General features: G+C 35.9%; 4 protein-coding genes across 7 annotated transcripts in view; 2 read left to right on the forward strand and 2 right to left on the reverse strand.

Annotated features, from left to right (window-relative positions):
- Positions 1–1582: 1582 nt before the first annotated feature.
- LOC108750232 (intraflagellar transport protein 172 homolog) lies at positions 1583–11715 on the reverse strand. Its single transcript, XM_018489563.1, has 15 exons — positions 11664–11715; positions 10984–11127; positions 10746–10858; positions 10472–10657; positions 8788–9258; positions 7924–8532; positions 7399–7840; positions 6603–7316; positions 5861–6314; positions 5515–5621; positions 4831–5274; positions 4362–4685; positions 3541–3971; positions 2656–3400; positions 1583–1836 (listed from the first exon to the last, which is right to left on the reverse strand). Exons 1-14 carry the CDS (start codon positions 11700–11702, stop codon positions 2677–2679), a joined length of 5202 nt encoding a protein of 1733 aa, XP_018345065.1. The 5' UTR covers positions 11703–11715; the 3' UTR covers positions 1583–1836; positions 2656–2676.
- A 646-nt stretch (positions 11716–12361) lies between these two features.
- Positions 12362–16145, forward strand: LOC108750242 (CDP-diacylglycerol--glycerol-3-phosphate 3-phosphatidyltransferase, mitochondrial). The gene is made up of 8 exons (XM_018489579.1): positions 12362–12459; positions 13068–13266; positions 13337–13459; positions 14219–14496; positions 14696–14967; positions 15091–15315; positions 15525–15734; positions 15922–16145. The coding sequence occupies exons 1-8, from the start codon at positions 12428–12430 to the stop codon at positions 16122–16124; spliced, it is 1542 nt and encodes a 513-aa protein (XP_018345081.1). The 5' UTR covers positions 12362–12427; the 3' UTR covers positions 16125–16145.
- A 512-nt stretch (positions 16146–16657) lies between these two features.
- Positions 16658–23025, reverse strand: LOC108750241 (eukaryotic translation initiation factor 3 subunit B). Its single transcript, XM_018489577.1, has 11 exons — positions 22809–23025; positions 20435–20633; positions 20025–20337; positions 19479–19835; positions 19172–19314; positions 18957–19092; positions 18532–18727; positions 18232–18412; positions 17891–18131; positions 17474–17582; positions 16658–17271 (listed from the first exon to the last, which is right to left on the reverse strand). The coding sequence occupies exons 1-11, from the start codon at positions 22942–22944 to the stop codon at positions 17171–17173; spliced, it is 2112 nt and encodes a 703-aa protein (XP_018345079.1). The 5' UTR covers positions 22945–23025; the 3' UTR covers positions 16658–17170.
- A 1936-nt stretch (positions 23026–24961) lies between these two features.
- The window catches only part of LOC108750243 (luc7-like protein 3), a 4517-nt gene continuing 4066 nt past the window's right edge, over positions 24962–25412 (forward strand). For all 4 annotated transcript variants that reach the window (XM_018489581.1, XM_018489580.1, XM_018489582.1 and 1 more), the window contains exon 1: positions 24962–25292. In XM_018489581.1, the coding sequence (XP_018345083.1) occupies positions 25188–25292 (105 nt within the window). In that variant the 5' untranslated portion in view covers positions 24962–25187. The remainder of the gene's footprint in view (positions 25293–25412) is intronic.

The raw sequence follows: 25412 nt of genomic DNA on the forward strand, positions 1-25412 counted from the left end.
ATCATTCTTTAAATACATTGCTGAAATTAAGATAATTTAATAGAAAGTTACTAGTTAGTACCCATACCAAGTGTACGATATAAATTAGGCCTATATACATATAATATATATGTATATTATACAATCTTGTCCATAATTAGTATAAAGCACCCCTACAAATTAACATAAATATTTTATATGTAACTAAAAAATGAATTAAACAAGTTTTATTGAAGAACAATATTTTTACAATATAACAATTTAATATTTTGTTAATCGATTTTTGGTTTTTATATTATCACTTTTCTCAAGAAAATGCTATAAATTGAGGATTTTTTATGTGTAAAAATGCGATAAATTGAGGGTTGTTTATGGCCAAAGTTGTATATGTTACCATTCTACAAAATACTTTTAATTGATATGTATGTATAAAAAATCAAGACAAAATTCTATATATATATATCGATAATTTATCAGTGTGATAATTTCACGTAATCTCATACTTTTAAGACTTTTATTTGATCTTGTAGATGAAATTAAGTTACTGCAGACAAGACTGAAACAACTTTAAACATTCGATATTTTCCAAGTCACTCTGGTACATAATCCCGGAATTAAGTCATCCCCATCCCTTCTAGTTCTTCGTAGGAATATTTTAGGAGGAAATCCCGCGATCCGTCAGAAGATTAGTCCTCGGCGACTTTTCAGCGAAGAAGTCCGCATTTGAATATCCACCATCCCTCACAGGTAAGTGTTCCCCTCTCATAACGGCGGCGCATTTATTTAAATTAATCGCAGAGCGTTTAATGGCAGTGATCAACGAACGCTTTCACGAGTTCCCAAGCAAGGATCGGGGTCGGTCTGGACGGGCACACTGCGTTTTCTCATTGCTCCCTTTTTTTCTCCCCACGGTACCTTTTCAGACCGCTTAAAGCGTCTGAAAGTTGTATAGGCGCCATTATGCGGTAATTATCGGAAAATCGAAGGTGTCGACCACGCGGGAATTAACGTAGCCGCAAGATGCGTTGTATATACATATATCTCCCTCTTTTTATTTTATCTGATTTTGTTCAAGCAGATTTCTTTGCTCTCGCTTTATAAGGTAGAAAATACATTAACGAAAATTTGCTCGTAGAATATTCAAGTTGTATTTGTTTAATTCTTTCTCTTCTTTGAAGCTCTTTTTTATAGTTTTACAATTTTTATTACTTTCTCAACTCTCTCACTTTTCGTAGTTTTGCTTAATTATTCAATTTAACTTAATTCATTGCTTAATTATACGAAATAATGAGACGTTATGAAAATAACAATAAGTAAAAGTGTATTAACATTTGTTACGTAAAAAATAAATATTTTTACATTAGTTTCCTTAATTTTTATAATAATATAAGCAAAATACTTTTTTGTAATATTCTTATGTTTTTCAATCGTTTATCTCTTTTTATTAATAAAATAGTTATCTATTAATAAAATAAATAGATTATTAATAACATTTTTATTTGATTAATATAATAAGGATTATTTTAAATGACATAATGCAAGCAATGCGCTCTTGCTGCGACTGTCGCTGTTGGATATTAAACATTAACAATATGGCGTGTCTCTTCTCTCTTGCGACATGTATTAAGCTCGTTCATGATTTCGAGTCAATATGAAGCGCGCGTCGTGTGTACGTGCACGCACGTACGTGTGGGTATATTTGCGTTACTTTGAACCACCAAATTCCACGGGTGGCTTTTTGGCTTATGGAATGCGCTAAAGCCGAGCATATTTGCTAAGCGGTTAATTATCATCTGCGGTTGCCCATCCTCTCAAATCCCTTCATGAGTTACCCTGCAGGACGAACGTAGTATCTGACTGAAAGAAACATTAATAAATAATTTGACAAATTAACACTGTTCTGTAACAATTTTCTCCTTTTCGAAGACATATTTGAAGCAGAAAATAATAAATAAATATTATGAATAATTAAATCTTATGAGGAATATAAATCTCTTTCTGAAGATGATTTAAATCTCGACTAAATGAAATACATTGCCCATAATGCCATTACGTGGCTTTTAATCTTTTGCAAACGAGCGACTTCATTTGGGAGTTATACTGTCTTTTATTTTATAAACTGCTGGTTCGATTTTTATAAAACTTAGCCTATGAGATAATTTATTATAATGCTTTATCTAAATCTGAGATTAAAAATTAAAAATGATGAATCTAATACGGTAGACGGAATAAAAAATAATCTAATTATATCATAAAACTTGATTTTAGGAAATTTTTAGTCGCGAAAAATAACATCAAATTTCTAATTTCATTTAATTTGAAGCTTATCAGTCTACGCAAGCATTGATTTTCAAATTGACTTTTAAACTCTAATTACGAATCTTGTGACATTAAAGTTTCCTTTATTATTCATTTTGAAATGACATTCAAATTCAGCAATCCTCTTAAAACCAAGTTTCATGGTAATCATATTATTTTTTTTTTTAATCGAAGATTAAGTTTCTTTATTATAGAAAGCTCTTATCTTCAAAGAATTAAGGGTATAGACGCATATAGATATTATTTGTATATATTAACATACTTATTATTACATTACATTTATTTTAACTTATCTAAAAATCTGCAAGTTGTTTTAAATTTTTTTAATTTTTCATATTATTTTTTATTTACACTAACCTTCTATTAAAACTTTTATTTTTAAAACGAGTACTTAGGTGCTGTGCCGCACCAATCCTGAAGAAATACTAAAATGTCGTTTAGCGGCGAATCAGGTGGTGCCTGTCTGGCTGTATTGATCAACTTGGTCCAGTCGTCGCGATCAGCTACACAGTTGGTCTCTTCGAATCTGACAACCGGACCGCGCATTGGATATCCCGTGATTACGCATTGCTGAAGAGGTGCGCCGGAGTTTGTCGGCGACGTTAGGGAGCCGACGTAAACACCTCTCTGATCGACCGGTAGACCTTGCTCGATCTTTTGGTCCATAGATACTGCTAATACCCACTCTCTCGCTTCTTCTCGTTGATCCGTTGCGATTCCGAGTTTTTCCGGAAGTGGAACTTCTAGGGGAAAGTCAGTGATACGTAGATCGTCCACGTCTAGAACGTTACCGTCACCTTCCTCTTCGATGCACTCTTCCAGATCGAGAAAATGATTAAGAAAGACGAAGGCTTCGCTCAAAAGACCAGCGGTACGGGCTGCCATACCAGCTTCGTAGTAGCATTTGTCAGCGTGAAGAATGTCGGTGTATCGCAGGAGACTGACCGATGTCTTGACCACAACGCCAGAAAGCGCCGGAAATGAACGGCAACCGTGCTTCACCGCTGAGAAATGAGCGGCTTTCAGAAGATGCTCGAATTTGTCGGAGGACGATGATGAGCGGTAGAGACTGTGTAGAACGTCACGGAGTTGAGCCAAGTATCTGGAATTGGTTACTCGCGAATAACGTGAAGAAATCAAAAGTATAAGACAACACTAATCAAAATTTACATACAGATCCTAAAAAAATTATATAAAAATTTCCAAGAAAAATTTTCTCCAGGAAATCACAAGATATTGTACCTGTAATCTTGCTGCGCTGCATTCAGGATGCTCTCTGCCAATTGCAGATACAGATTAAAGTTCTGCGAAATCGCGGGTGCGCCGTATTGCGCGTAAAGCTGCAGTGCCTGCGGCGCGGCGTCGTTCTTTAGCAACTGTGCGGCACGTCGTGCCACAAATTTATGCAGCACCTCCGGGCTTTGCGAGCTCGCGACATCGAACAGTTGACTCCATTGACCTTTGCGTGCCATCACCTCGAGAGCGGCATTACCGTCCACTTCCGCCAGCCGTTCTATTTCGCCTTCGTTCGCCATGGCGTCCTGATATTTTTCTTCTAGGTATGGCTCGAGATCAGGAGCGAGCTCGCGGACAATTCGTCGCGCGCGATCCCATTCGCCAACAGTCACTAGTGAACTCACTGCGTCCTTTAATCGATCCGCTTGAAGAAACACCTACAACATACAAGTCATCATAAATTATAGACATTAAGTTGTCCTAAAAGTTCTTTTCATTCCTTTTTATTTAATTATGAACAATGCAATTTACTGAAGTATATACGAGCCACTTCTGCTCTATCAATTTTCTCCATTTCTCTGGAAACTTCATGATGCCATTTTCCCACAATTTCGATAATTTAAAATACTGATTGAGCTAATTTTACACAATTCAAAAAACTGAATTTTTTTATCGAAACGAAGAGAGAAAGGAACAAGTAGTCAGAAGAAGTCAGAGAGTAAGGAAGCTAGAGTAAACTATTCAATCAAACGTCAGTAACTTGTTCCGATCAAACGCATCTCTTTAATGAATAGTTGAATCGTTGATAATAAGATGGAAAAAACTACCTGAGCGGCAAGCGCGTGTTCACCAACGGAAAACAAACGTTCACCCAGATCACCGCCAACTTCCGCCGCCGTTTCGGGATCCGCCTGATGTAAAAGGATGTCAGCCGCACGGATGAGATATGATCTCGGCGCCTGCGGGTTCAGAATCAAGGTGTCCAAAGCAGGTCGCACTTCCCCGAGATTAAGCCACTTCCGAGCTTCTTCCAATGCATTTGCTCCATCCAATCCCGCGCTTCTCTGACCTAACTCTCTGCGCAGTGCTGCTTCCTGACTCGGCAAATATTCTCGACACACTCGCAGTGCCTCGGACCACATTCCGGCTGTCTGAAATGAGAAGATTTCAATCATGCAATTAGATATTAAATAGAAGAAGCAGAGATACTTCCTTCGTATATAAGCATCAACATAATTATTAATCTCTGGAAGAATTTTTTTCAACTTCTCACGGGAATCTGGGGGAGAGACCAACCTTATAATGCTCTATTATCATTTCTGGTTTGTGGGCCCTCAGAAGAAGAGCCTCTGCTGTAGCATAGTCTTGCCCTTCGGCAGCCTCGGCGGCTCGGGCGATCAAGACCTGCGCCACTGCTTCCTGGCTGTGCGATCGTGCGACGTCCTCGGCAGACTCCCAGTCGCGGGTATGGATGTACATCTGTACTGCCTCCATAGTTTTGCCGGCCTGCACGAATTCTTTCTCGGCTTCGACAAAACGACCCTCATCTTCTAACGCCATTGCGTAACGGTAGTGAACCTCCTTTTTCTGATCCACAGTACCATATTTGGCGATCTCCAGAGCCCAGTCAAACAAATTAGCTTCACATGCCAATTGCAGGCAAGGTTCTAAGTAACTGAGTCGCATCAGGAGTCTCGCACCTAATTCTGGAGCCAACGTTCGAGCCCACATCAAAGCAACCTAAAAAAAGGGGGGGGGGGATCAAGCTCCGTGTTAACAGAGAGAAATAAATGATTGCGCAGAAAAAGTTTTGCAACTATTGTAAAATTTGTTAATATGATTGGTTTATATATTTAGGTTCGTGAGGAACTAAGAACGAAAATAAATCATATTAAAAAATCTTACAAGTTGCAGAGATATTTTTTCTGTTGAACGCAACCCATGAAACAACAACGCTCCTCAAGTTGTATAAATTTTAACCTGCTGTGCTGCCTTTTCTCCCGAAGCTTTCTTGGCAACTCTCAGCGCATCCTCCCACATGTTCGCAGATCTGTAAGCTGTAACCGCTCCGCGCCAGTCACCGGCACCTAAGGTAGAATTACAATTTATATTTATACACAAACTAAGTAAATTATAAATTAAATATTTTAATTTTTTTATGCGTCCATACTGATTATAAGTGTTTGTATAATAACAGAAAAATATTATAGAGTTGCATAGTCGGATGATTGATCGCAGCAATTTTTATGTAAAATTAAATTCATTCATTGAAGAAAACATCACTTTCTTATTAGAATTATGGTTGGTTCAAGTCTTTAAAACTGACCTAGGAAGTGCTCTTCGGCTTCTCTCGCCTTGCCAGCTGCGTCTAGCTCTCTTGCCAGATGCTGATGAGTAGTCTGAAGTAAATCTGGTCGATGCTGTGCGACCAATCTGACCATATCACTGCGATTTCCTGCTTTGCGATACATAGCAATTGCCGCATCATGATCACCAATCGCGACGTAAAGAGACTCGGCGTGACGGAGCTCGCCATTCTGCTGCAGACTCTCGGCGTGCTTTGCCAGCACTTGATTGGCTTCGTCACTCTTCATGTGTTCTTGAGCTACCTGGTGCGCACGTATCCAGTCACCAGATTGGATGTGAATCTCCACGGCGCGTTGAGCATTTTCGGCGCGTATGAAGAGACTCTCCGCTAAGCTCCGTTCACCTATTGATGAGAAGTATTCGCCCAGTTTTTCACATTGTTGACGAATCTCTGGATTATCGTCTTCAATCACCTAAAAAAATGTAGTAAAAAAAAATATAGTAAACAAATCTAATAAAAATGAAGATAATAGAAGTAGATATACAAATAATTATAAAACATACACTACGCGCTCATGGAAGTTCGGACACCCACATAAATTTTATCGAATGATCATGTAAAAAAATATATTTTAAAATAATACAATTGCTGTTTTATAATGTCTAATTTCTTATACGATTATTCGATAAAATTTATGCGGATGTCTAAACTTCCATGAATCCATGAGCAGTAGTGTATGTTCAGATTACTACTACTGCACCTGAATAATTTGTAAAGCTTTTCTCCACTGTCGCGCATTAATAGCGGCCTTCAATGCTAATACCGTCTCGCCTGCCTCGATGAAGTGATTGATAGCGGCGTCATAATGACCATTCTCTGATAAATGTTTTCCCCAATCCCTTTCGAGTTCGACCACCAAGGTGGGGTCGATTTTGCGTGCTAAGTCGAGGGCTCTGGCAAAGACACCGGCTTGGGAATAACATTTGATTGCTTCGGAACCGGCGCCAGTCTTTTCCAATAGTTCTCCAGCGAGTTCAGCGAGGTCAGTGGCCTTGAGGCCACTAATTACTTCTTCGACGATTCTTTCATCTTCTAGCAATTCATTGTCGGCAAGTATCAATCTGGCGGCTCGTCCAGGACGGCGAGCCTCAAGATAAAGCTTGACAGCTCTCCTAGGATTCGTAGTTTCTATGATGGAGGCCGCGCGAGCCGCTTGGCCAGTGTCCAGCAACCAAGCTAAGTGACGGTCCCGCAATTCTGATAAACCACTCCAGCTTCGACTTTCAGCCAAATTTAAGGCATCTTCCCAGCGCCAGTAACGCTGATACATATCCAATGCTTTATCCAGTTCATTCTGCTCCAAATAGATCGCTTCAGCAGTTTTCAGGTCACCATTTAGTACGGCCAGTCGAGCCCAGCATTCTGGATTGGCCATTGGCTCATTGCCTGTCTCTTTAGCGTATTTTTCACCAATCTTGGAACATGAAAGAAAAAAACAGAAACATGCTACTGTGTCTCGAAAGGGGTAGAGGTATTAAATTATAAAAGAAGAAAACCTCGGCGATCTCTTTCAGAAATTTCGCGCAAGCCACATCGCCCATCGCAGCGTAGCATCTGGCAGCTATATCGAGCTTTCTCTCATTCATTGCGTTCCTGGCCACGTTCTCCCACATGGTCTCCACTTGCGGACCGTCTCCCATGTTCTCCAGGAACAGGATGACTCTTCCGAAGTCATTGTCATGCAACGCAGTGCCGAATTCGATCAGTCCTTCGTCCAACTGATGTGCCACTTTGATACCGCCGTGCTCTTCCACCATCACGGACGTTCGATTATCTTCTCGGACAATGTCTACCACATCGCCCTTGATCGATGTGAGCGTAATTGCTTCTGGCGCGTCCACGTTGTACCAAACGGCCAAGGTTTGACCTGTCTGAGCGACAACAACATCGCTACCAGTCACCCAAGATGCAAAAGATACCCCTGTCACCAGCAAGACTCTGCGATATCATAAAATAAGGAATAATTAGAATAAGAAGATCTAAGAAGAATTTCATAACTTCACACTACTTCATAAAATTACTTGTCACCCTCGTCATCGCTAAGCCAAAGACGACCTCGCTTGTCGCGTGATAGCAATTTATGACCAGCCTCGCTTAGCTCCAGCCAATCGATGCGGGCATCGTGAACGATCATGCTGATAGTCGCACCGGATAGCAGATCAATCACGCGAACAGTTCTCGGATCCAGCAAGTAGGCCAACTTCTTGTTGTCACCTCCGCCAGATGAGAGTCGTTCGTTTACGCGCACGCTGACTACATGCGGGTTCACCGCCTCTGTTCTCACGGAACCAAGAGCCTCGTTTTGGCCGTACTCAACAATCGTCAGTTCGCCAGAGCAAAAGATTAGACATACAACCGGATATTCGAAGAAAAACTTCTCGCCGCCAGATCGATCCTCCCATGGGATCTCGCTGATCAAACCCAGCTCGATATCGCCGATTAACAAAGTGCGTGCCGTCCGAGCCACCACATTGTTGTCCCTGCGTCCTAAAACACGCACGTCCTCGATCTCCAGACCCGTCTGCGATCTGATGACGATAGGTCGCTGCGAAGAGTCGCTCAGAGGCCGGATCACTACCTGGCTGGGACCCACGTAGGCGACCTCGTGACTACCGCGTACCACTGTGCGTCTGAAAGATGAAATTCATAACGATAAATATCTCGATCAAATAGTTTCTACTGATGACATCAGATTGATCGTCTACTCTTCAATAACAAGTTATTCTGCAAATAAAATAAAACAAGATTTATGCATTAATTCTATCAATCAAGTAATTTCGATTTTTATATGGATTTTTATAATCATAGGGACAGAAAGATGCAAAAGAACAAAATTTAAAAAATATTCAAACGTAAAGTATTTAACAATTCCAAGTTTCAGCCACCTCAGAATAGTTTCAAACTGCTCGACGCTACCACACAATCCGCCAACTATCAGCTTCGAACCATCTCGTCTCCAGGAGAGCGCTGTGACGGTGTAGAAGTTGGGCAAGTCGCGCACGTTGGTCTCTTCCCAGATACTTCTTCGTGGCGACCAATCGAATATGCGCACCTTGTCCCAGGAGCCTACAGCGACGCTCTGGCCACTTGGACTACAGCAGGCGACAGTGATCTCCCTCTCTTGGAAATCCCGACTGAAATCGAAGGTCTTGACCGGCTTGCCGTATGGGTCGTACATGGTCAGCCGTTTGTCGCAACCTGCTGCTAAGATATGCGATTGTGGCCACGCTAGAGCATAAGGAGGCACTCCATGAACACATACGCGTCCCGATGGTTCCGCGTTACCGTCTTCAACAATGTAGTACCGGATAATGCTACCGTCGGCATGGCCTGATAGGAAGCCGCTACCGCGGACGCTATAAATCGAGAAAGATCAATATAAGTAAATCTTATATTCTGATATCGAAAATTTAAGATTCATAGACCGGTATTCGATTCTTATTTTAAAATCCCGTCTTAAGTAATGTCTTAAGTCGCTAATGCGGTGACAGAACCTAAGACGGTCTTGAATATAAGAATTGACTTATGAATACCGGCTATAGACGTTGCGAAAATATCAAGTAAATCTTATATTATGAAAAATAAGATTTACTTATTAGAAATTTTAAAGTTAGAAATTGCAAAAATAGCAATTTCAATAAACTACAAGTTTATCTTGATGACAAAAATGTTCATAATATTACATAATGCTTTAAAATATTTGTTATATTTTAAAAATTTTTTTTTAATTTCTGAAAAAATATTTTTAACTTAATAAATGATATCTCTGTGACTCTCGAATTTAATAATAATAATGTAAAGACATATGAGAGTATAACATGGTTAATAAAGCTTATTTATTATATTTTTCTTACTAATAAGTATAGATTTCGTACGTTTCGACTCTTTTTTTAGTCTTCTTCAGCGAAACGCGTTTGTACAATCCAAGAAGTGAGATCACTTCATCCTAGATAGAAGCCACTTCTGGATTGACAGATACAAAGTGAAAATCCACTGTTAATGTTGCAATTCATGTTAGGAAGTATCCTTCAACAAATAAAATTGCAGATTATATTTACAAGAATTTGATCGGTTGAATAAGTCTAACATTCTTGTTAATACGTGGTCAAACTAAAATATGTGTTGCTCGTTCGAAGCACTCAGCAAAATTTATTTCAAATGAGCAACACATATTTTAGTTTGACTACGCATTAACAAGAATGTTAGACTTATTCAACCGATCAAATTCTTGTAAATATAATCTGCAATTTTATTTATTGAATCACTTCCTCCTAACAATGAATTTCAACATCAACGGTAGATTTTCATTTTGGATCTGTCAATCCAGGAGTAGCTTCCATCTAGGATAAAGTGATCTCACCTTTTGGATTATATAAAAGCATTTCGCTGAAGAAAGAGTCGAAATTTACTTATTAGTAAGAAAAATATACAATAAATACGCTCTATTAACGTTATACTCTCATATGCCTTTACATTATTATTATCTTAAACTTATTCAGAGATTAGATTGATGTACATAATTGAAATATTACAAAAAATGTAGCCAAAAAATACTAAGCATTAATTTACTTGCTAGCCAGAGCTATCGTCATAGCGTCGGAAGTGTATAAGGTTTGGGTCTTCTGCGACTTGATCATAGCCGCGCGTACTTTTCCATCCGCCAATCCTACGATAATTGGACCATCCACTGGCCAGATCAAGCAAGTCACCGCGGCACTTTGTCGGAATTTGTTGCAAATTACTTTCTTGTCGCCCCTGAAAAATAATTTTTATTATTAGCAAACAATTCATTTCAATTAATTTTTTTTCTTTTTTTTGTAAAATTGTATAAATCACTCTTTACCAATCTTCTCCTATTTTATATACATATACAATACAATCGGTTTGGCCAACTGCAATCTTTGTGGACTCTGGAGAGAAGGCTATTCCCTTCACCAAGTAGCTCTTCTTACCAAACTATGGATAAAGGAAAGATATTGTGTTATTAATATATATATATAAATTTTAAATTCAGAAATTTTTAAATCTCTAAAATAGCAATATCAATAAAGGACAACTTTAGAAAATAGAAGGTAGAATACCTTGGGATCAACAGGCTTAGTGGAAAATCTATCACGCTTTACACCGTTCTCATCAAAAAGATAAATGGAACGATCCGAAGATGCCACAGCTAGCTTTAAGTTGTTTGGCGACCATGCTATGCTAATCACCCTGTTTTCCAACTCCTAACATATAGCATTTAAATATAAAAATAGTCAACTCTTATTACACATAAATATATTTATTTGTATATATAGAGAGTGTCCGGCGAGAAAATGATACAAGACTTTTCGATTAGTTTAGTCCCATCTATCTTCCTGTGAATTATTGTTAGAGTTTAGCCGGACACCCATTATAACATATTATATAAATATTTTTATCTATACATGTAATGATCTCTATGACCTTCATATATATGTAATATTAAAAATTATTTTTTAAGAATCATTTAATCAATTAATATAAACAAAATTAACTATTCCATTTAAGAAGTTACTTTTTCGTTAAAAGTAACACTCAATTTTTTCATTAAAGTTACTAACAAATTTTTAAAATATATTTATTAAAATCAAGTCTATATTTATTCCTAAATAATTTCTTAATAATTTTCGAAAAAATATAATTATTTTATATTAACTCGTTTCACAGATACGCAGATACTCGATTTTTAAGATCTCAAGATTTTAAACTTTTGATTTAAAAATGACAATATTCCACTCACCTGCGCTGGCATAACGGTACCTAAGTATTTTAGCAGCATGTTGATTCAATGTTACTCTCAATTATCCTAATAATATTATTTACAAGAATTAATGTACAGTACTGACGTATAAATGTACAGATGTATTCATTCGTGTGTACATGTCCGTTACCTGGCGACAGAACTTCCACTACTCCGAACTCCGACCTAGCTTTAAGCTGGAAGATAATCTATAATTAGATGCAAAAATATTATATAATTCATTGACAAGAAAAACAAACGAAAAAATAATAAAACAATTTTTGCAGCAAAAAAGTATCAGAAATAAAGTATAAATATTTAGTAACAAAAAAATAAATCTTTCGCTGTTCGCTGTTTCAAACTGTCAAACAAATAATTATAATTTGAAACGCTTTTTTTATAGTATTTTATCTATAATATCTATAATATCTGACGATGTATTTTTAACCAGAAGATAATTCTTCTCAGGCTGATAAATGTATATCTGTACATATATGTTTTTATAGCTGAAATATGTGCATTTCACTTAAAGTGAAATGGTGTACACTGTTGAATAAAGTTAGAAGGAAAAATTCTAATATAACCTCTTATTTTTATTTGTTTTTTAAATTACTCTAAATTCAAAATTGAATTGTCTAAAATTGTCTATTACAGTCGACAGGTGGCACTCACTGTATCTCGTTGTTTTGCGTAAAAATCAAAGTTTTGGGGACGTGAGCAATCAGTTTTCTTTTTGTATTTATTATCTAAAATAACATCTCTTCATGCACAGCTCGGCTCTGCAAATCTTTAGACGGTACGTGCGATTTATTTCACTATTGCTTTTTATGTGTCACATTATATTTCGCGTGATTTCTAGGTTAACGAAGCATAACCTTCAAATCTACTTGACATTCGATTCATTATATAAAAAAGAATTGACATTTTAAGTAAAAAATGTATGTTACTATTGCTACTATATATGCAAAATCAGTAGCTAATAATAATAATAATAAGATATTAATTGTAATAAATTAATGTTAGCAGAAAATTATTTCTCTTTTAGAATTTCTTTGGCGTTTACATAAACATATAAGATTTAGTAAATTAATTTCTTAATTTTTAATAATTTTAATATTATTTTGTAATATTTTATATATTATAAATAATTATATATATATAAAATAATTATTTTGTGTATTAAAAATAACATGTAATATTGGCAAATTATAATGTCATTCAATTTTACAATATAATAATTACATATTAATAATATCTTTTGTTCTTTTTAGTTGAATTTCTTTATTATTCATAGTTTCTATTTTTTTTTCTTTAACATGAAGAGGAAAAAAGTTTAGATACAAAGAACAAATTTTATCTGTATATTTTATGTTATTTTTTATTTATTTGTTCATATGTTTTTAGGTTTCGCGAACCGAAATTGCTAGGCACTGCAGCTGAAGTAAAGACGTGTATAGATTCGATCTTTATCAGACGCAAAGTGGAAATAGCAATGTTGGATGACGAAAAATTGAGAGACTTGGATATTCCTACACAAGAAGAAATTAATTCGTTATCTTGGCTACGCACTGCGGCTCCTGCTTTTCCAGTGAATAGCTCAAAGGTAAAATAATTATGCATGCAACTTAGTTGTCGACATATTTGATCTCAATAAGAATATTTTTTTCCAATAGGTCACTATAATTGACAAGCCACAAGCATTCTATAGTACTTTGTTAGAAAAATGCAGACATGCTAAGAAGAGAATCACGTTTGCCTCCTTGTACTTGGGTACTGGCGCCTTGGAAACTGAACTGGTAAGTATAATAGAAACGAATGTAACATTTATAATAAAAACACACACACACACACACACACATGGCCAAATAATTATTTTATTTACAAAAATTCAGTCAATAAACGAACTAACAAAGGATGTAAGATTAAATTAATAAACTATGCATTTATTCAAAAACTCGCGTACATTTCGAGATCACAGGTCTTTCTTCAGTATGTATATAATTCTCTAAATAATCAATCGCAAAGACTATCTCGATGATTAATTTAAACAGCGATACATGAAATATATGGAAACGCAGATTATTTTAACATAATTGAGTTAACTGTGATAACTCTTGAAGTTTTACACATTAGTTCAACTTAACAGTGTGTGTGTATGCGCGCGCGCGCGCGCGCGCGCGTGTGTGTGTGTGTGTGTGTGTGTTGAATCCCTGCACTCGGTATAAGAAATCATGATAGGTACTTTTTTCCTTCTCTAACTAATTGGTTGTTGAATGTCAATCCGAATTATAAATAAATTCCATAGTTCAATAGTGTAAAATTCTTATTATAAACTGTTATCTAGTATTTAAAATATAAATCAGTTATTAGTGATGTTAAAACGTAAAACAAAGGAGAGTGAACATAAAAGTAAAGGGTTTTAAAATTAATAGTTAAAATTAAATAATTTTTAAAGAAGATTGAGGAATAAAATGTAAAATCAATTCTTTAGTTTTTAAAATTGATATTTTGGGAAAACAAATTTGGGAAAGTCTTTTTATGTTTCTTTATTATAGGTGAATGTCATAGAGCAAGCAATTAGCATGAATGGCGGCAATATTAAAGTACGGATCCTACTAGATTATATGAGAGCTTCCCGAGGTAAGCAGAATTCCCGGAAGATGTTGGAGCCACTACTTAAAGGTAAATACGGAGATTGTTGCAAGGTTTTCCTCTATCATACACCAAAACTACGTGGTGTGATGAAAGCAGCAATCCCAGATCGCTTTAATGAGCTCATCGGTTTGCAACATATGAAGCTGTATATGATCGATAATGAGTTGATCATTAGCGGGTAGGCCAGAGTTATGACTGTCATTGATATTAATTAATTGAGAAAGAAAAAATAAGAATTTATATCAAAAATTAACAGCAGACACGAAAGAAAAAGAAAAAAGTTTTAAAATATTTAATAACAAAGTTATTTGAATAGCTTAAATATGAAACATATAGTATATATTTATAAAATATAATTATAAAAATTATTTTGTTAGGGCGAATCTCAGCAATGATTACTTCACAAATCGACAGGATCGATATTTCATTATAAAAGATTGCGAGGAGCTTTGCAACTTTTATAATAAATTGGTCGAGAAAGTAATGGAATTCAGCTTTTTATTACAACCGGATGGCAATACGAGTTTAAATCCTGCTGCGAACTGTCATTTTTACAAAGGATTCGGAAAAAGCTTTACCCAAGAAGCAGCGTCCAAGATACAAATATTTTTATATAATGAAATAGAAAAGAATGCCGATCTCAATAAAGGTTTATACACGCAATTATACCATATAATTTTAGAATTCAGAGCAAGAATATTAAAAAGAATATTGTTATTTCGAGAATTAATTTTTACAAATTAGATTATTATTTAATCTTTAAATAATGCAGATGCAGACACATGGATATTCCCATTAGTTCAAATGGGCCAGCTGAATATTTATCATGATAGTGAAATAACATTGAAGCTTTTACAAACTGCTCCAGCAGGAGCTATACTCAAATTAGCAACGGGTTATTTCAATTTGACTTCCGAATATAGTCAAGCTGTGCTTGGAAATTGTCAAGCAACATGTCACTTTTTGACAGCACATCCAACTGCCAATGGTTTCTTTAGTATGTTTTCACTATATATTAAAACAGTTATAACATAAATTCTTTAAGAACCAATTTTATAAATTTTTCTTTACATTAAAGAGAATCATATAAAACCGTTTGTTTTTTTTAGTATGATTATAATTAATTTTTCTTCTGTTAAAAATCTGAATAAACAGAATTACAGTAGTTAATAATTATTTTATTTCAATTATATATATATCTTCAAGATGCCAAAGGAATTGCCGGAGGGATACCAGCAGCGTATACCAGAATAGAGAAATCCTTTTATAATTTATGTGAGAGAATGAAACAGCAAAGGAGGATAACGTTATGGGAATTTGTCAAACCGGGATGGACGTATCATGCCAAAGGTCTTTGGTATACTTTGCCAGATCAACAAAAGCCCTCGTTAACTCTTATAGGCTCGCCAAACTTCGGTAAAAAAAAAAAAAAGTTCTCACCTTGAATTTTAATCTTAATGTGATTGCAATAAATGATCTCTCTTGAAAATTTTTAACTAAAATTACATTTCATTTCTTAAGTTTAATCTTCCTGTCATATTTTTTTCTTGTAATTTTTGTTATTTAATTTTAATATTAAATTGTATGAATATGACTGATTTAGGTTACAGATCGGTGAATAAGGATCTCGAGACGCAGATAGCTATAATGACAAGAAATGAGAAATTGCAAGATGCGTTACATGAAGAACAGGTACGACTGTTCTCCTATGCTAAACCTGTTACGAGAAAGACTTTCTCGCAACAAGATAGAATACCACCAGCCTGGGTATGCGCGGTTGTACTCTTCTTTCGCTACTATTTTTAAAGCCAAAATGCCTTTGTAAAATGCAAATCCTATATGCTGAACTTATTTAATTTTAATTGTAACATATTGTACAATAAGTACAGGATTCTGTATTAATATTTAAGGCAATGACATAAAAAAACTTAAACAGTAATATAAGTTAAGTAGCAATAGTAGGCAGTAAAAAAAATCAACATTTTGGATTTACTTACGTTATTGCCTTACATTTCTATTTGACTGATTTGACGCTTATTGCTTATTCTTTACATTTACTGCTTTACATTTTTTGTATGTCACAGCCTTAAGACAAATCCTGTATTCTAAACTTATTTAATTATAGCTGTAACATATTATTATTAATAAGTATTCCGTATTACAGAATTCCGTATTAATATTTAATTAATTGAACGATGAAAATGTCCACACGAATTTTTATCATCAGACTTTTTTATTGTATAGGATTTGTCGTTCTGTAAAACAATTTTTTATAAAGATTTCATTTATAAATCATGATTTTTTTATACAGAGAATAATAAAATATTCGATTACGAGACATAGAAAAGATTGGATCTGATGTTAGGATTTTGAATTCTAGGGGATCTTTGCATTTTTTATAAATTCTGCAAATTCCAGAAATTAAACTTCATTTCGTAAGTAATAAATTAGCATTTTATTCTGTAAATTTGCCGGCAAAAGTTGTGAAATCAGTGACGCGATTTTTTGTAAACTATCCTGTAGGGTATGTGATAAAATTTAATATTGCTACGATGCCGACGCTTCTTGTGCAGCATCGAAAATGTGAAAATTGTTTTAAATCGGGCGAAATAATAATGACAGTAGCGATAGTGATAATAATAATAATAGTAGCAATAACAGTAGTTTGATAGCACGATTGATTGTCTATTGCCACTCATGATTCACGGATTAAGATAAACTGCAGCGATATTTGATCGCTACAACGACAAGTATCGCGACACTTTGCGAGGAACAGATCGCTATTTCACACTTAGAGATTTCCAAGACCGGCAATCAGCGCGGCGATTAACAATTGTCCAAGGAAGAGAAGTTTATTTGTCGTCGATTACGAATGTTTCCTCTTTTACGAAAAATTCAACAACTTCTTCCTCTACGTTCTTCGAATCTGAGTCCAACTCATCAGTATCAATATCTGAAAGTGCACGTGGCGACGATTAATCTCCCAAGTCATATCAGAAATATTGTTTTTCAGTATTATTAACGCTTATGTTGCTTATTTTCAGTATTATTAATAATGCAATAATTTTCCACTTGTTCATAATTATTAAAGTACATATTTAATATGTACATACATCTCTTCAGTATAGATAATTTAATATATTTAATATACTCACTGCAACGTAACTCGAGACGACGCTTCTTTTGATTATTCCATTCATCGATACGTTTCGTACGATATTCTTCGAATGCCTTCATCAGCAAGCAACGTTTCTCAATTAATTCCTAGAAAATTAATTATTCGTTAAATCACTTGTCAGACCTATGAGAATTTTAGAAGAAAATTAATGTCTTCTTATATTATTTTATAACCAAGCATGTAAAAATTAGAACTTATAACATATTGAAATATTAAAAAAATATTATCGGAAAACTATTTTTTATGTGTATCAGATTAGAGAATAGATTGAATTTAATCAATCAAAGCAAAACATTTTATTAAACACGATATTGGTATTCTTTCTTTTGATTGATCAATTTCAATATTTAATTTGATATGGAGATAAATATTTAATATATCTTATTAAATGCACCTTTGAAGCACGCGTCAATCGCATGCGATCTTTGCTCTCAAACTGCGCCGAGTATTTCTTTAAGTTCTTCTTTATCTCCTTAATCTGCTCCGCAGTGAGTAGAGTCGGAGGTCGCGGCCGCCACAGTAGTTGGTTGAACGCGGTCAGGTTGACTCTTTTCAAAATACGACCTTGGAACGTCCATATCCAATAACCATTATCAACGCTGGTCTTCCAGCTAGACACTGCCGTGACGACATATCTAAAAAATGAATCAAGGAGAGAGAAAGTTAACTTCTTGCTGTACTTCTATGCTTAGCTTCTCACATTACGCGGCTATTTCATCACAGTTTTGAACGTACCTGCCAGTCGGATCCCATTCTACGTCTGAGGTTTGATAGTGATCAGTAGAGTTCATAATGGTGAAATCATTCGTATCGATGAATTCCAAAGCACCAGCCATCGTCGTTAGACCAGCAAGGACGATGAATTGACCCGATGGTGACCAGAATAGGTGATTGCAAGCCTTCTTTTCCAATCTTTCTGTTGAAAAAGGAGCAATTTGCAAACATTAAATTTGAATCAATGAAACAAGAACTTGTAAGTTATTAATTGCATCATGTAAACAAATTAAAAACAGTTTCCGCGGTGTAGTTGCTTACTGAGAAGCGCAGGTTGATGGCCGTATCGCACTTCGTAAAAACTAACATTTACGCTGGGTATCTCTCCGTGAATGATGGCAAATTTGCTACCAACCGGCTCCCATGCGAAAGCATGAATCGGCTCCTTTATCTCCACACTGTCAACGGGTATTTGTTTCTCCCTCATGTGGAAAATTTCGAAATTATACGACATACCCTGTAATGTGAAATGCGAATAATCTTTATATATAATAACAATTATATTTTAATAATGATTATTGAAAAAACGCTCTCTTGTTTTCGGAATTCAAAATTTGCCAAAGGTATTGAAAAATTGTACATAATTTTAAAAAATAGTAAATATATAATTGTTATATATATATGTATGTATGTATATAATAATAATTGTTATGCTTCGAGCAAAAGATAAGCATTAATCAACTTACTGTGTATTTTTGCTCTGTCTTCTCCTTACGTTTAGCAAAGCGGTCGACTTTCACGCACAGGTAGTCACCAGATTTTTGCCAGAAGATCTTGCAGTCTGCCACGTTGAACAAATTCTTATTTCTTATTTCATTGCGGCTACAAATTAAAAATTTTTTAATAAAAAAAATTTGTTCATGTCAACAATTTGAATGTCATTTTAGATTTCAAGACTCACTTAGGAATTTCGAGCAAAGTTACTCTCGCAGGAACATCTTTATCTTCTGGCACCCAGTAAGCAAGAACGTTATCCGTCGGAGACCAACTAAAATCTCTGATTCCCGGAATCTTAATGCTTTTCTTGTCCAGCAGACCAAACGACTAAAAGATTATATGCAACTATAGTGATTATCAAGTTACCTAGATAACACAAAGTTCAAAATTGGGATATGAGTTATCTGGGTACAAACTTAAAATAACAAAAGAATAATTAAAGTTAAATATCACAAATTGAGGAAAATAAAATGTAACTGAAAAATACTTACTGGAGTCTCATAGACACTGAGAATGTCCTCTCCCATGCGTGCTAGATATTTATCATCATGCGACCAACGGAAGATTGGCCAGACGGAAGATCCATCAGGGAAGAATGATCGTTTTTCCTGGCCTGACAAGATATCCCAAATCACTAGGCGCTTTTGATCCTGTCCAAGATCAGTGCGCGGAGTATAGGTGACTAGGTAACGTTCACAGGGTGAAAAGTCAATACATTCGACACCTCGCTGACTGAATCTAGCTTGCTGGGTGAACTGAGGACCACCCCACAGAGCAACTCCCAGTTTATGGAACGTGGACAAATATGTACCTAGTGGTGACCATTTCACATATGTCTCTGTCCAGCGCTGAAATCAGAGAAAAATGGTTTGATTGTAGCAGTTTTGTAATAATAAAGTTAATTAATTTTGCTGCATAACAAATTATGTGAATAATAGAGAGTACGGCATTTAGTGTTATAAATGTCGCTGCAAAGCATTTGTAGCATCAAGTAGATCGTAGCTGAAATTTCTGCAAAATCAAATAAAACTACTTACGTTACGTTCTTCGAGTGAAGTGGGCTCTGGCGCAGAGTTTTGCCAAATTTGCACTGACACACCTGCTCCATTACCGCAAAGAACACAAAACTGGTCATAAGCGTCTGGCTCTAGCAGATGATAGTGTAAGTCGCTAGCAGCCTTGAAAGGCTGAGCCTTCGGCGGTTCCCAATTTTCAGGAATATCCTCAAACTTTTTGAAATCCGTGAAAAGATTGACTTTGAATGTATGTGATTTGTCGATCTTGTAATTATTGGTGGACTTGACTGCGGTGAGCGCGTTCAAATGATTATTGTATTCCAGAAAAATGTATCTGTCAGAAAGAAAGAAAATATTTCAAGAGTCAATAATCATTCTGAAAGATATCTTTTTACAAAAATAATTTTGATTCTTTAAAAATTTAGACTAACCCTTTAGTCTTGCCATCGGTCTCATTCATTGGATAGTACTGATTGACTATTGTGCCAAACTTTCCCAGGACTTTATTGATAACAGATTGAAGCTTCTCCAATTTGTCAGGCTCCACCCGAGGCACATTATCCACAACAATCACGGATTCCACTCCATCCGTTTCAGAAGGTTTCTGTTTTAATATATCACCGAGCAATTCTGTAAGTTTACAATACAAACGTATATTCATTATTATACGAACCGTTCATTCTCGTAATAATATAAAGCCTGATCTACAATTGCGTAGACGTAAGATTATGGGTGTAGTAGTAGCAGTGAATGTTATATAATATATTAATCTATAATCGAGTAAAGATTCAACGAACTTTCATCTTCAAATTAAACATTGCTCACAACACTTTCTCCGTGTTTCATACTCGTAATATACTAAACTCGTCATATAATATATCATAAAATGAAGGCAAAAAGATGAAAAGGACACTTTGCACTCATTTCCATACGTCGAGATAAAAAGGATTGACAACGATAATGTAGACACGTGATAGCACTGATTAGTTCACTCTTACGTTTTACACAGTCAGTTGTAGTCATGAAAGATAAAGAATCATCTTTCACAACATGTTTTACAACCAGGAGTAGCAGGTTAAAACTCCGCTTTACAACATTTCACAACCATTTACAACTACGTTTACGCAATTATAGATCGGACTTAAGAATCTATAAATCAATTTCTATAAATCTATAAATCAACCTTCTAGAGCTGAAGCTAAAATCTGTAATCTATAGATAGCTGTAACACAGCTATAGCTTTATAAAATCTATTTAATAGATGATAATTAAAAGACACTAATTAATTTTGAAAAATCAAAACAACTCGCACAAGAAAGAGTATTTTAATAATAATTCAATTTTGCAGATGTAACATAAAAAAATTAAATGTTCAACTTTTTTGACAAAGATTCATAATTAAGTAGTTCCAATAGACCATCGTCAGCTCTTAGAAGAGTAACGTTAATTTCTATCAATGTAGATTCAACTCTAATCTTGATTTAATGTACTTATCTTTTTCAGGTTCTAAAAATAAGAAAAATGAAACTTAAATAAACCGAAAGTAATCTTACATTGGTGGAACTGGGCCTTAGATACATATTTATAATTTGGCGAAAGCGAGACAGAAAGTTTTAATGCAGCGACAAGAACAAGTCTAATGATTTTCATAATTTAATTTTTTCTCTGTTAACATTTGGGGAGGGGGGAGGGGGAGTAAATGTTGACCCCTTTATATATACTTGTCATTTGGAGTTAAAAAAAAATGTTTTAAAAAAACAAATTGATATCAAGTGTGTTTGGAAGCAAGCTGTCAGCGTTATTCTATCCTTTTTTTACATCTAATGAACGATAAACGATGGAACATAATAACGCTAACAACATGCTTCCCGAAGCATGTTTCAAGTAGACCATTAGATCTGTTCGTTGCTTATAGCATTCTTTACACTCGGCATCTGCGCTTTCTCTCCCTTCAACGTTCGAATTGTAGCGGTACGCTACATATGATAAATGTAGGTAATGAAGGAAAGTCAGATTCACAAGTATATAATAACGTTTGTTTATTAGCACATACAATATCTTAACGCGACAAATGTAACTCGATGATTCGTGTGTGTCCGAGGTTGAAGAACTGAAAGAGTGTGAGAATGTGTGTGAGTGTGAGAGAGAGAGAGTGTGTGTGTGTGTGTGTGTGTGTGTCCACAGAATATATATTTATTTTCTTTTTATCTTCTTTTAAATGCAAACATTTTTCGGAATTTCAAGCAACGCGAACAGACTTAATGCGATGGCACGTGGCACTTAAAGTCCAAGCCGCAGCAAAGTATTGATGCCCAAATGGAGTCGACAGCACATGCCGCGAGCTTTCGTTGTGTACGAAGCATCACATCGTGTGCAGTTGATTCGAAAAGTATGGAAAAAAAAAAAACGAAATCGCTCACTTTTGCAATTTTCAAGTATGGAAAAAAAACCGATTCGCTCACTTTTGTAATTTTCACCTTGTTCGAAGACACAGAATCGACCCTCTGTACATGTGTGTGTGAGTGCGCGCGAGCGCACTCCACAGCGCATTCCACATGCGGCACGTGTTATCTCGTCACAAGAATTATTTTCCTCGCCGGTTTCGCAGAAAAATTATTTTTCTCACCGAGCGCTAATAGTTTACGAAATTTCCGATCTGCAGAACGACTTGATGAAATTTTCATCTCGTTTTAAGATAGAGAATCGATTCCCAGATTACGGCGAGGTTCGAACAAGTGCAACGTGTCTTGGCGCTGTAATGGGGTTGGGAAAGAAAAAAAAAAAGAGAAGCAAGTGGATACTTGCCCTCATCAGTGATGTCGTCGACGAAGCCTTCCGGATCGCTGAAGTTGGGCTCCTCATCGTCGTTCATCGGATCGTCGTTGCCCTTGACGGTCTCGTCGTTCTGTGCTGTTTTCTCTGCCTGCGTTTTCTTCGCCATCTTGGAAACCTCTGAGCATATTCTTCCCTGCTGCTCCGTTCGCGTCCGTGCCGCACCGCAGCAAAAATTAAAATGGCAGCTATTGCGGAAGCATGGGCTGCATTTTCATGCTGATGCTCGATTCGAGCGTCAAAACAGGTCACGTGATCGACATTGGCGCTTGATATTTGTCATTTCCTATCACGTGACTTATTTTGACGTTGACATGAAAAGGCATCTTAATGAAAGGGATAACGTGGAGGCTGCGTTCCACTTAAGATGCCTTTTCATATCGATCGACGCTCATTTTCGGCGACAAGCTCTTTTTTCCAGATAGGAAAACACAGACCTAGTTTATACCAAATCCGAATGTAAGAACAAAGAGAAATCTGAGAGAGGACAAAACCTGTAATCGCAAAATGCTGCCGCGCATTTATTATTCTGACAAAGTGGATGTAAACTACTATACATAGCAACATCCATTTTTCAAGGTTGAAGATGATAAATCGATATTTGATTCGTATAATCGTGCTATATGTAGCACTTTAAGCGGGGAGCACAGACTTTTGCATAATGCATAGTGCGTAAGCGAATTAACTAATCAGAATCTTTCCTTTCCTTCCATTTCATAGAAAAAAAGAATTTCGATTAATTGATTCCCTTATGCACTATGCATTATGCTAAGTTTTGACTAAAGCGGGGAGTATAAACTCTTATATAAAAGTAAATTTATACGAGCTACTCTAACCGGCTGTTTTAGCAACAAAAAGGATCACGTGATCAAAATGGGCGTTTGACATCGTCAATTTTGACTATGTGATTCTATTTATCGCTGAAACAGCCGGTTCACTGACAAGATACTATTAGAAACCGACATCCTTACAGGAGTTGGCGTCCTTGTGAAGTAATCAAGTTAAAAACTAATAATATTGTACTAATTTTATGATTTATTAGTTTAGTAGATGTATTTATGCATTTAAAACTCAATAATACTCGATTTTTCTTTAAACTTGTAATTTTAATGTTATCGTTAAAGTTTGATTATCAACAGAGATGATAACTGCAGAGAAAAAATTGTAATTTTTCTGCAATATATAGAATATTATAGCTTTACAAGTATGCATATTTATTTATGGAACATTTATGTAATAAAAAAATCATGAATTTAATAATGTTTGAGCCAAATATTTATGTTAATAATAGCAAATTTATATCAATTGTCGATAATGTCGACATTCTTTAATTACCTTCGGGCTTTTTACACTGCCGAAAATTTGCCCACACAAGTTGACGGTCTTTAATATTTAATCTCGTCTGTGGCTGATATGAGTAGCTCGTGAAAATTTACCTTAACGTATAAAAAATGTACTAATCAAAGTCTTTCGTTTCCTTTCCTATTCACGAAATAAAAAACTCTGATTGGATTTCTTATGTCTTGTATATTATGCATTATGTAAGAGTCTATGCTCTTCGCTTATGAATGAAATATGACTCTAGAAATCTAGTGTCTTTATAAAAAACGTTAGAAACTCCGCACAATAAAAGAAACAGAGATCAGAGAATAATGCGGGGAGCGTAGCTCTTGCATAACGCATAAAACATGAGGCATAAGCAAATCAATCAATCAGAGTCCTTTATTTCACGGAAAGGAAGGAAATAAAGGACTTTAGGGCGGTATTTATAGTCCGATTTTATTTCAAGATTGTCTTAAGTAACGTCTTAAGACGCTAATACGGCCCTCTAATTGGTTCGTGACTTCTTAAGACTGTACTTAAGACGATCTTGAATATAAGATCTGACTACCAATACCGGCCTTTGATTGGTTCATTTTCTTATGCCTCATGTGTTATGCATTATGAGTCTGTGCTCCCCGCTTAAGAATTTTAACCTATCAGAAACTGTGTATTCCACAATACATGATTTCTGATAGGTTCAGAAATTCTTATTTTCTGTCCTCTGTCGCTTTTATTGTGCGAAGCCTCTTATTCGCCGCCTAGTGGCGAAATGCACAATCACGTGCAGTTTCGCTTCGCAATTGTCGACGTTGTAAGCGCGTTGCTGTTGTGTTGTGTCTCGTGATTGAATCTCGTCGAGAAGACGAATTGTCGAAATTGTTACTTCGTACTGCCGTGCCTCGTCATCAAGAGAAGATTCTTTTCATCTCGCGGCAAATCCTCGGCAACTGCAAGATTCTCAACGTGTGAATCCTACGTGTGGATTTACGTCGCAATCAGTCACGATTGCCGTAGTGTGATCAAAATAAAATGGCCGCCGCTGCGGCTGCCGCGCTGCTCGATGAGCTTATGGGCAGGAACAGGAATGTCTTGCCCAATGAAAAGCCCAAGGAGCTCAATTGGGAAGATCCCGAGGTGAGTCTGTGTTGATATTAGGTTTTTTTCGATAAGTCTTCAGGTATTCCGCACAATTTCTATTTCCGATAATTCTTATCTTCCCTCTCGTTAACCCTCTTTTTCTGACAATGGCATTTG

The sequence above is a fragment of the Trachymyrmex septentrionalis genome, unplaced genomic scaffold (assembly GCF_001594115.1).
Source record: "Trachymyrmex septentrionalis isolate Tsep2-gDNA-1 unplaced genomic scaffold, Tsep1.0 scaffold34, whole genome shotgun sequence".
NCBI classification, from domain to species: Eukaryota; Metazoa; Arthropoda; class Insecta; order Hymenoptera; family Formicidae; genus Trachymyrmex; species Trachymyrmex septentrionalis.

Coding starts and splice junctions, on each gene's coding strand:
- LOC108750242 (XM_018489579.1), top strand. CDS start 12,428: ATGCACAGCTCGGCTCTGCAAATCTTTAGACG. Junction 14,968..15,090: donor GAATGCCGATCTCAATAAAG/GTTTATACACGC, acceptor TAAATAATGCAG/ATGCAGACACATGGATATTC. Junction 15,735..15,921: donor TATAGGCTCGCCAAACTTCG/GTAAAAAAAAAA, acceptor TGACTGATTTAG/GTTACAGATCGGTGAATAAG.
- LOC108750241 (XM_018489577.1), bottom strand. CDS start 22,944: ATGGCGAAGAAAACGCAGGCAGAGAAAACAGCACAGAACGACGAGACC. Junction 20,338..20,434: donor ACCGATGGCAAGACTAAAGG/GTTAGTCTAAAT, acceptor TCTTTCTGACAG/ATACATTTTTCTGGAATACA. Junction 18,132..18,231: donor GAATGGGATCCGACTGGCAG/GTACGTTCAAAA, acceptor TTCATTTTTTAG/ATATGTCGTCACGGCAGTGT.
- LOC108750232 (XM_018489563.1), bottom strand. CDS start 11,702: ATGCTGCTAAAATACTTAGGTACCGTTATGCCAGCGCAG. Junction 8,533..8,787: donor CAGTTTGAAACTATTCTGAG/GTGGCTGAAACT, acceptor TTCATCTTTCAG/ACGCACAGTGGTACGCGGTA. Junction 5,275..5,514: donor GAGAAAAGGCAGCACAGCAG/GTTAAAATTTAT, acceptor CCCTTTTTTTAG/GTTGCTTTGATGTGGGCTCG.